The 10,038-nt window shown below is 37.8% G+C and overlaps 4 protein-coding genes across 4 annotated transcripts in view; 2 read left to right on the forward strand and 2 right to left on the reverse strand.

Moving 5' to 3' along the window:
* Positions 1–385: 385 nt before the first annotated feature.
* On the reverse strand, positions 386–1,283 carry LOC107695896 (dCTP pyrophosphatase 1-like). The gene has a single exon (XM_016495998.1). The coding sequence runs from the start codon at positions 1,157–1,159 to the stop codon at positions 677–679; it is 483 nt and encodes a 160-aa protein (XP_016351484.1). The 5' UTR covers positions 1,160–1,283; the 3' UTR covers positions 386–676.
* An 88-nt stretch (positions 1,284–1,371) lies between these two features.
* Positions 1,372–3,715, forward strand: LOC107695902 (glutamyl-tRNA(Gln) amidotransferase subunit B, mitochondrial-like). The gene is made up of 3 exons (XM_016496008.1): positions 1,372–1,604; positions 2,606–2,756; positions 2,878–3,715. Exons 1-3 carry the CDS (start codon positions 1,441–1,443, stop codon positions 3,025–3,027), a joined length of 465 nt encoding a protein of 154 aa, XP_016351494.1. The 5' UTR covers positions 1,372–1,440; the 3' UTR covers positions 3,028–3,715.
* Positions 3,716–6,123: 2,408 nt separating this feature from the next.
* LOC107695562 (dCTP pyrophosphatase 1-like) lies at positions 6,124–7,021 on the reverse strand. The gene has a single exon (XM_016495554.1). The coding sequence runs from the start codon at positions 6,895–6,897 to the stop codon at positions 6,415–6,417; it is 483 nt and encodes a 160-aa protein (XP_016351040.1). The 5' UTR covers positions 6,898–7,021; the 3' UTR covers positions 6,124–6,414.
* Positions 7,022–7,109: 88 nt separating this feature from the next.
* The window catches only part of gatb (glutamyl-tRNA(Gln) amidotransferase, subunit B), a 20,677-nt gene continuing 17,748 nt past the window's right edge, over positions 7,110–10,038 (forward strand). Inside the window, exons 1-3 of the mRNA XM_016495543.1 lie at positions 7,110–7,342; positions 8,344–8,494; positions 8,616–8,729. Coding sequence (XP_016351029.1) covers positions 7,179–7,342; positions 8,344–8,494; positions 8,616–8,729 — 429 coding nt within the window. The 5' untranslated portion in view covers positions 7,110–7,178. The remainder of the gene's footprint in view (positions 7,343–8,343; positions 8,495–8,615; positions 8,730–10,038) is intronic.

Consider the following 10,038-nt stretch of genomic DNA (forward strand, 5'->3'; position numbering starts at 1 on the left):
AATTACTGAACTCCTGTCAAAATTGTGTATTTTGAAAAATCACTTAGATGATTTTTCAATAATTGCACCCATTTTACAATGTCTACAACTAAAAACCTTTTTGTATTTTTTTTTATTCACTCCAATGTTCCGACCAGTACCATATTGAAACCAATAACTAACCAAACTCTTGCCTGGAATTTTCTAGTAATTTTTTATTTGTATTTACTTTTTCAGATGTTTGATCAGATTTGTGGCTGAACTAAGTCATAAATGCTCTCTCCACAAATCATCTAATGGATTATGAAATTTTAGAAAAGTGCCAGTGAAACTATAAGCAGCTAATATTTTTTTAATGTTAATTTCAACGTTTGAAACAGTGAACAGATGCACAGAGACCATGTCAGCTGCAAAACACTTTACTGTGATGAAGCAAAAACACTACACAGCAAAGCAACTTATACTGTCCACGGCAGCTTTTGTTTGGTCAAATAAAAACACGAGAAGAACTTTAAAACTAAGCCAGAAATGTGCAAACAAGTTTCTTACACACAAATTCTAAAAAGCTCAACGTAAACCAAGAGTGGTAGTACTACCATTTAGTTCAAATGAAATAAAAACCAGCAACGTTAAGAGCACAATGGATTTTTAGTTTTTAAGGCACTCAACATCAGTTTCCTCAAATAAACTCAGGACATCAGTCCTTGTACTCCGTGTATTTCTTGGCAGACCCATGAACTTTGCTGGCCGGGTACTTGAGTCGGTTTAGGGCCATTTTGCGGAGGACAGCTTGAGGCAGATCAACGTGGCATTTTTCTGCCAGTTCAACCAGATAGATCAACACGTCGCTGAGCTCCTGGGCCAGGTGCTCCCGCTGCGGCTCGGTCCAGTCCGGCAGACCCTCCTGCACCTCCCCGCGCCACTGGAAGAGCTCCGCCAGCTCCCCGACCTCCCCGACCAGTGCGAGCAGCAGGTTCCGCGGCTTGTGGAACTGGCTCCAGTTCCTCTCCTCCGTGAATTCAGTCTGCATGCGGCGGATGTCCTCAAGCGTGGGTTCGGAGGTGAAAGTGAATCCCTCGGCCCGGTCATGCTGGATTTCTCCGTTCCCATTCGTAGATGGGTGATGGCTGGAAGTGTCACCGTTGTGTTTGGATCCGATCCCGTTTTGCTGCAGCGCCATTGTAATTTAAACGAGCGAAAGGCAAGCCCTGAAAATAGAGAAGTGCTCAAAGATGATCATTCACGTGCAGGAACATGCGTGAATCTCCCGCCAACAACTGCCCCACAGGTATCAATACGAGGTTTGTGAATGCCGTCATAAGAAGTCGCCGGAAACTTTGCCTTTGCGCTACTGGCATTATGGGAGTTGAAGTTTTTTCTTCATCATCATACGTTACACTGGCGAGTTCCTTGTGGCTCTGTAAAACTACATAGACCATCTGCCCACACACAAACACAAGCATGGCAGCCTCCTCTTCAGGATACAGCAGAATGTTCTTTAAGCTAAGGAAATATGCTAATAAATCACAAAGTTTATATCATACTGATAGTTTTAATGTAGTGATAAGGACAATATGGACATCTGGATCCAAAACTCAACTTCAGCCCAAAGTCCATACTAAAAGGTAGGAATCAAATGCCCCCAAATGCCAGGATGTTCATAGGTTGTAGACAGGCATTCTGACATTTGTTATCAACATGAGGGATTTGAGTAATGGTCTTTCTCTGGTTTAATGGAATTAATGAATGTGGTGTATGTGTTAACAGACTGCAGATTTGAAACTTGAGAAGTTGAGACCATACTTGATTGCTGACCTTGACTTTACATGTGCTCTGAAAAAATGTATATATATTATATGTCATTAATACATATTGCAAAAAAAAAAAACGGTTTGTTAATGTGTATATTAAAATAATTTAAGTATTTTATGAAATCAAATAAATTATCCTTAAATAATAATATTCATTACAATTAAAATGATCACAGCTCATTAAAATACATTCACCACTGTGGCTGGTTGTCACATTTTTTACTCCTATGAACAGTTCCTAATAGTGGCTTTCGGATCTTTTTAGTCTTGTTTTTTAGTCTACAAAAAGAGATCAGATCAGAGAATTCACAAAATTATTTTATTTTAGGGGGTTTTAAACTACACTATTGTTAAAATGCTTTGGTGTAATGTTGTAAAGAAGTCTCTTATCATTCAAAGCAGATTTAAAAGCTTTAATATTATGAAGCATTATTACAATTTAAAATTGAAAAATGTAAACAGAAATTGAAATATAAATCTCTTGTACCATTATAAATGTTTTTACTGCCACATTTTTAAATCTCTTTATTTTAATTTTCTTAAATTAAACAATGCCACATTGTTTTCTTAAACAATGCCACAAAATAGCTACTATGAGAATAAATAACACACCAAACGTCCTAAGCAATAACACTGTACATGTTATAAGAGCCAAGTATTTAAACTTTATATTAGCACCCCCCCCCAGTCAATACTGTCAACTTTTGATAAATTTAATGTATTGTTGCTAAATAAATGTATGTAATGAAAGTTACCATAAAGTGCCGTCAGTTCCAGTGCCACCAACTCTTCATCTCTTGGGCTTTGTTGTCTAGTCTTCCTCAGATGGTTGGTGTTGTGGGTCTGGAAATCCATGCTCAGATTCAGTCCACATCAAAGCTCTTCTCTGGATCTCATGTTAGATTCTTGGCTCCACCAAACTCACTTGTCTCACATTTTGATGCTTCATTACCAGGAACACTGCCAGTATGTAAATGAATGAAATTACGCACACATATATACACACACCAATATAAATCTGCATTATGTCTGTCATTTCATTGCAGTTCTAAATTCTGTTGAATGTCTTGCTGCTACATTTCCTAAGGTACTGAACAGAAGATGTGTGGAGGCTGCTGTATTGACAGGCCTTGCTCTCAACTGTACCATCAACAGGAAGTCACTATTCGACAGGAAGCACTACTTTTATGCAGACATGCCTGTGAGTTCCCTTAGCTGCACACATATAGGTGCTTAATGAATTTGTCAGCGTTTCTTAGTTTTATCTTCGTACTCCAAAGGATAGAAGTGCTGATGACACAAATGCAATGGACAAGAACATCTTTCCTACGCCTCCAACTCTATATGGTTGTTATTTTTGATTAGCTGCTTTATGGATCCATTGTTTGTCAAAGAGACATGTACATATATCCAGCGCATCACTCTTTCTTTCCCTGGGCTTTAATGAAGAAGTGATGCTGAACAGGCAGGAAACAGAATAGCTGCCACTAATGTAGATGAATAACAGTGTCTGCTCTTAAAAGCTTCAAACATTCAAGCTCTGGTCCGAGCAATGTTTCAGCTCTTGTATTGGATTTGTAAGGCCAAATAATATTTTTTTTAATGTCGTTTAAAAAAACATTCATATGTTTTAGCAGTTCTGAGAACCCTTTCCTCCACCAAACATGCAGTCCAAACTCACCTTTTGTAAATATCCTGAGAGCATTTAGAAAATAATTAAATAAATAAGAATGAATTGTACTGTGATGCATCACTCAATTCATCACGACAGGATTCAATAGTCCTCAACAGTGACTGGCCACTTTTCTCAGTGGCCTTGGTAGCAGAAGTTTTTCTTCTTCTTCTTTTTATTAATATAGGAATTGTAAATCTTTTCAACAAGGAGTTCTAAGCCATGAACCAATTCAGCCATCTCTGAGATTACTCAAAGCACTGTAACATTTTATTAGATGTAAAAAAATAAAAAATAAGGTAATCACAAACAGGTGTAAAAAGACTGTACGTCTTAATGTGGAAATTAACTTGTGAATTACTGTGAATAATTGAATAAATGAGTAACAACAGCAACAATAGAGTACTGCGGTAATGTTGTTATTTTGTAGGTCAACCTAGAAGTTTGTATCACCCTGGTTCCCTTGATTTAAAAACAAATTCTGCTTGCTTTTGAATTGTTGCAGAAAATAAGCTCTGTGACAAACAAAGCTTTATGATTCTTACATGTTTTGTGCATGATAATTTTGTGCACAAATCTTTTATTTGAGACCTGAATACAATCAGCAGAAGTAAAAAAAAGCTAAACATAGGATCTAAACAATCGTCTCGGTTACGTATGGTAACCCTCGTTCCCTGAAGGACGGATGTGACGTCGGATGACCGACGAATTGGGATCTCGCTTAGAGAGACCAATCTACTTAGAGTGTAAACTAAACGAGCCAATGCACATTGGCATGCGATTATTGCATCCAGCTGCCGCTGATCACAGCGTGAGTATAAGTAGGCAGCAGATGCAGTAAAGCAAGATTTTCCCGATTTTTAATTCTGAGACTGTTTACAGCTGTCAAGATGGACAGAAAAACAAGTTGGATTTTGACATTTTGCGTGCTGAAATCAGAGTGACAAAGATGGTGGCGGGGCTTCCACACAGACACTCGGTTCTGAATGACATCAAATGGATAGCAGATGCTGGGAAAATCACTGTCTGGCTACTAAAGTCTGAGTGGCATCAGAAATCACTGAGCGAGTGAGAAAGCAGCAGTAAGGCATCCCCTATGGTGCAGGATGCTGACAGCTCACTTTGCCCCCCACTATGGACACGCACATAGAGAGATACACAATAGATTAACAATGTCTGGGAGATGCAAGCTCTGTTTGTAACATCATCTTGATACTGCAGTAAAAACAACTCAAAGCAGCTGATAAAAACTTCACAATAATTCATAAGTACTCACTCGACTCCAGTCCATCAATTAACATCCTGTGAAGTAAAAAGCTGCGTGTTTGTGAGAAACAAATTCATCATCAAGGTATTGCTTCTGGCTAAAACAGAAGTCTATTGCTTTCTCCAGTGAAAAGGTTGTTTCATCTGACTCAGGGAAGAAATATGCTATATATAAACAGGTCAAGAAGCATCTACAAGTGAAAAGACTCCAAAATAATCAAATCAAATATGCCAGTGAATTTTGATGTGAGAGGACAGCAGGGGATTGACCTTTTCGCTGGGGGAAGCATTATTATGGATGATAGACTTTATAGTATTAAAGTTAAAACACCTTGATGGATTGTTTCTTACGAAAATGGAACTATTCACTTAAGATGTTAATGGACTGTCGTTGTGTGATTACTTGAGAATTATTGTGAAGTTTTTATCAGCTGTTTGGACTCTCATTTTGACAGCACCCATTCACTGCAGTGAATCCATTGGTGATCAAGAGATGTAATGCTACATTTTCCCAATTTATTTTAGATGAAGAAACAAAACGCATCCACATCTTCGATGGCCTGAGGGTGAGTACATTTTCACTATTCCTTTAAGCAACTCAAATACACTAAATGCTCTAATATTCATTTTTGCCTAAATGGTCTGCTTCGCTTTTGTAAGACACTTCTCTTGAGTCTTTGTGTAGTTTCTTCAGCACTCTTTAGCAATGTTAAGGTGTCTTACTAATGTACACAGCAGGGCTCAGGAGACAAAACACTCTAATACTAATGAGCTGATGAATTTAATCAGGTGTCCACATCTTAACGTTGCTAATTAGAGGTGTACCATTAGAATAACAAACATTACAAGATGATAATCAGAAAGCCAGAGTTGTTCCTTAATTCTCTGAATGGCATTGGTTTTGATAATGAGTGTGCAGATGGAATCGGGTAATTGTAAATATTTAATTGTGAATTTAATTTACAAATATTTAAATTGTAAATAGAGTGAATTATGACATATGCAGTATCAATTACTGAACTCCTGTCAAAATTGTGTATTTTGAAAAATCACTTAGATGATTTTTCAATAATTGCACCCATTTTACAATGTCTACAACTAAAAACCTTTTTGTATTTTTTTTTATTCACTCCAATGTTCCGACCAGTACCATATTGAAACCAATAACTAACCAAACTCTTGCCTGGAATTTTCTAGTAATTTTTTATTTGTATTTACTTTTTCAGATGTTTGATCAGATTTGTGGCTGAACTAAGTCATAAATGCTCTCTCCACAAATCATCTAATGGATTATGAAATTTTAGAAAAGTGCCAGTGAAACTATAAGCAGCTAATATTTTTTTAATGTTAATTTCAACGTTTGAAACAGTGAACAGATGCACAGAGACCATGTCAGCTGCAAAACACTTTACTGTGATGAAGCAAAAACACTACACAGCAAAGCAACTTATACTGTCCACGGCAGCTTTTGTTTGGTCAAATAAAAACACGAGAAGAACTTTAAAACTAAGCCAGAAATGTGCAAACAAGTTTCTTACACACAAATTCTAAAAAGCTCAACGTAAACCAAGAGTGGTAGTACTACCATTTAGTTCAAATGAAATAAAAACCAGCAACGTTAAGAGCACAATGGATTTTTAGTTTTTAAGGCACTCAACATCAGTTTCCTCAAATAAACTCAGGACATCAGTCCTTGTACTCCGTGTATTTCTTGGCAGACCCATGAACTTTGCTGGCCGGGTACTTGAGTCGGTTTAGGGCCATTTTGCGGAGGACAGCTTGAGGCAGATCAACGTGGCATTTTTCTGCCAGTTCAACCAGATAGATCAACACGTCGCTGAGCTCCTGGGCCAGGTGCTCCCGCTGCGGCTCGGTCCAGTCCGGCAGACCCTCCTGCACCTCCCCGCGCCACTGGAAGAGCTCCGCCAGCTCCCCGACCTCCCCGACCAGTGCGAGCAGCAGGTTCCGCGGCTTGTGGAACTGGCTCCAGTTCCTCTCCTCCGTGAATTCAGTCTGCATGCGGCGGATGTCCTCAAGCGTGGGTTCGGAGGTGAAAGTGAATCCCTCGGCCCGGTCATGCTGGATTTCTCCGTTCCCATTCGTAGATGGGTGATGGCTGGAAGTGTCACCGTTGTGTTTGGATCCGATCCCGTTTTGCTGCAGCGCCATTGTAATTTAAACGAGCGAAAGGCAAGCCCTGAAAATAGAGAAGTGCTCAAAGATGATCATTCACGTGCAGGAACATGCGTGAATCTCCCGCCAACAACTGCCCCACAGGTATCAATACGAGGTTTGTGAATGCCGTCATAAGAAGTCGCCGGAAACTTTGCCTTTGCGCTACTGGCATTATGGGAGTTGAAGTTTTTTCTTCATCATCATACGTTACACTGGCGAGTTCCTTGTGGCTCTGTAAAACTACATAGACCATCTGCCCACACACAAACACAAGCATGGCAGCCTCCTCTTCAGGATACAGCAGAATGTTCTTTAAGCTAAGGAAATATGCTAATAAATCACAAAGTTTATATCATACTGATAGTTTTAATGTAGTGATAAGGACAATATGGACATCTGGATCCAAAACTCAACTTCAGCCCAAAGTCCATACTAAAAGGTAGGAATCAAATGCCCCCAAATGCCAGGATGTTCATAGGTTGTAGACAGGCATTCTGACATTTGTTATCAACATGAGGGATTTGAGTAATGGTCTTTCTCTGGTTTAATGGAATTAATGAATGTGGTGTATGTGTTAACAGACTGCAGATTTGAAACTTGAGAAGTTGAGACCATACTTGATTGCTGACCTTGACTTTACATGTGCTCTGAAAAAATGTATATATATTATATGTCATTAATACATATTGCAAAAAAAAAAAACGGTTTGTTAATGTGTATATTAAAATAATTTAAGTATTTTATGAAATCAAATAAATTATCCTTAAATAATAATATTCATTACAATTAAAATGATCACAGCTCATTAAAATACATTCACCACTGTGGCTGGTTGTCACATTTTTTACTCCTATGAACAGTTCCTAATAGTGGCTTTCGGATCTTTTTAGTCTTGTTTTTTAGTCTACAAAAAGAGATCAGATCAGAGAATTCACAAAATTATTTTATTTTAGGGGGTTTTAAACTACACTATTGTTAAAATGCTTTGGTGTAATGTTGTAAAGAAGTCTCTTATCATTCAAAGCAGATTTAAAAGCTTTAATATTATGAAGCATTATTACAATTTAAAATTGAAAAATGTAAACAGAAATTGAAATATAAATCTCTTGTACCATTATAAATGTTTTTACTGCCACATTTTTAAATCTCTTTATTTTAATTTTCTTAAATTAAACAATGCCACATTGTTTTCTTAAACAATGCCACAAAATAGCTACTATGAGAATAAATAACACACCAAACGTCCTAAGCAATAACACTGTACATGTTATAAGAGCCAAGTATTTAAACTTTATATTAGCACCCCCCCCCAGTCAATACTGTCAACTTTTGATAAATTTAATGTATTGTTGCTAAATAAATGTATGTAATGAAAGTTACCATAAAGTGCCGTCAGTTCCAGTGCCACCAACTCTTCATCTCTTGGGCTTTGTTGTCTAGTCTTCCTCAGATGGTTGGTGTTGTGGGTCTGGAAATCCATGCTCAGATTCAGTCCACATCAAAGCTCTTCTCTGGATCTCATGTTAGATTCTTGGCTCCACCAAACTCACTTGTCTCACATTTTGATGCTTCATTACCAGGAACACTGCCAGTATGTAAATGAATGAAATTACGCACACATATATACACACACCAATATAAATCTGCATTATGTCTGTCATTTCATTGCAGTTCTAAATTCTGTTGAATGTCTTGCTGCTACATTTCCTAAGGTACTGAACAGAAGATGTGTGGAGGCTGCTGTATTGACAGGCCTTGCTCTCAACTGTACCATCAACAGGAAGTCACTATTCGACAGGAAGCACTACTTTTATGCAGACATGCCTGTGAGTTCCCTTAGCTGCACACATATAGGTGCTTAATGAATTTGTCAGCGTTTCTTAGTTTTATCTTCGTACTCCAAAGGATAGAAGTGCTGATGACACAAATGCAATGGACAAGAACATCTTTCCTACGCCTCCAACTCTATATGGTTGTTATTTTTGATTAGCTGCTTTATGGATCCATTGTTTGTCAAAGAGACATGTACATATATCCAGCGCATCACTCTTTCTTTCCCTGGGCTTTAATGAAGAAGTGATGCTGAACAGGCAGGAAACAGAATAGCTGCCACTAATGTAGATGAATAACAGTGTCTGCTCTTAAAAGCTTCAAACATTCAAGCTCTGGTCCGAGCAATGTTTCAGCTCTTGTATTGGATTTGTAAGGCCAAATAATATTTTTTTTAATGTCGTTTAAAAAAACATTCATATGTTTTAGCAGTTCTGAGAACCCTTTCCTCCACCAAACATGCAGTCCAAACTCACCTTTTGTAAATATCCTGAGAGCATTTAGAAAATAATTAAATAAATAAGAATGAATTGTACTGTGATGCATCACTCAATTCATCACGACAGGATTCAATAGTCCTCAACAGTGACTGGCCACTTTTCTCAGTGGCCTTGGTAGCAGAAGTTTTTCTTCTTCTTCTTTTTATTAATATAGGAATTGTAAATCTTTTCAACAAGGAGTTCTAAGCCATGAACCAATTCAGCCATCTCTGAGATTACTCAAAGCACTGTAACATTTTATTAGATGTAAAAAAATAAAAAATAAGGTAATCACAAACAGGTGTAAAAAGACTGTACGTCTTAATGTGGAAATTAACTTGTGAATTACTGTGAATAATTGAATAAATGAGTAACAACAGCAACAATAGAGTACTGCGGTAATGTTGTTATTTTGTAGGTCAACCTAGAAGTTTGTATCACCCTGGTTCCCTTGATTTAAAAACAAATTCTGCTTGCTTTTGAATTGTTGCAGAAAATAAGCTCTGTGACAAACAAAGCTTTATGATTCTTACATGTTTTGTGCATGATAATTTTGTGCACAAATCTTTTATTTGAGACCTGAATACAATCAGCAGAAGTAAAAAAAAGCTAAACATAGGATCTAAACAATCGTCTCGGTTACGTATGGTAACCCTCGTTCCCTGAAGGACGGATGTGACGTCGGATGACCGACGAATTGGGATCTCGCTTAGAGAGACCAATCTACTTAGAGTGTAAACTAAACGAGCCAATGCACATTGGCATGCGATTATTGCATCCAGCTGCCGCTGATCACAGCGTGAGTATAAGTAGGCAGCAGATGCAG

This window comes from Sinocyclocheilus anshuiensis, unplaced genomic scaffold (genome assembly GCF_001515605.1).
Source record: "Sinocyclocheilus anshuiensis isolate Anshui unplaced genomic scaffold, SAMN03320099.WGS_v1.1 scaffold517, whole genome shotgun sequence".
In the NCBI taxonomy this organism is placed as follows: domain Eukaryota; kingdom Metazoa; phylum Chordata; class Actinopteri; order Cypriniformes; family Cyprinidae; genus Sinocyclocheilus; species Sinocyclocheilus anshuiensis.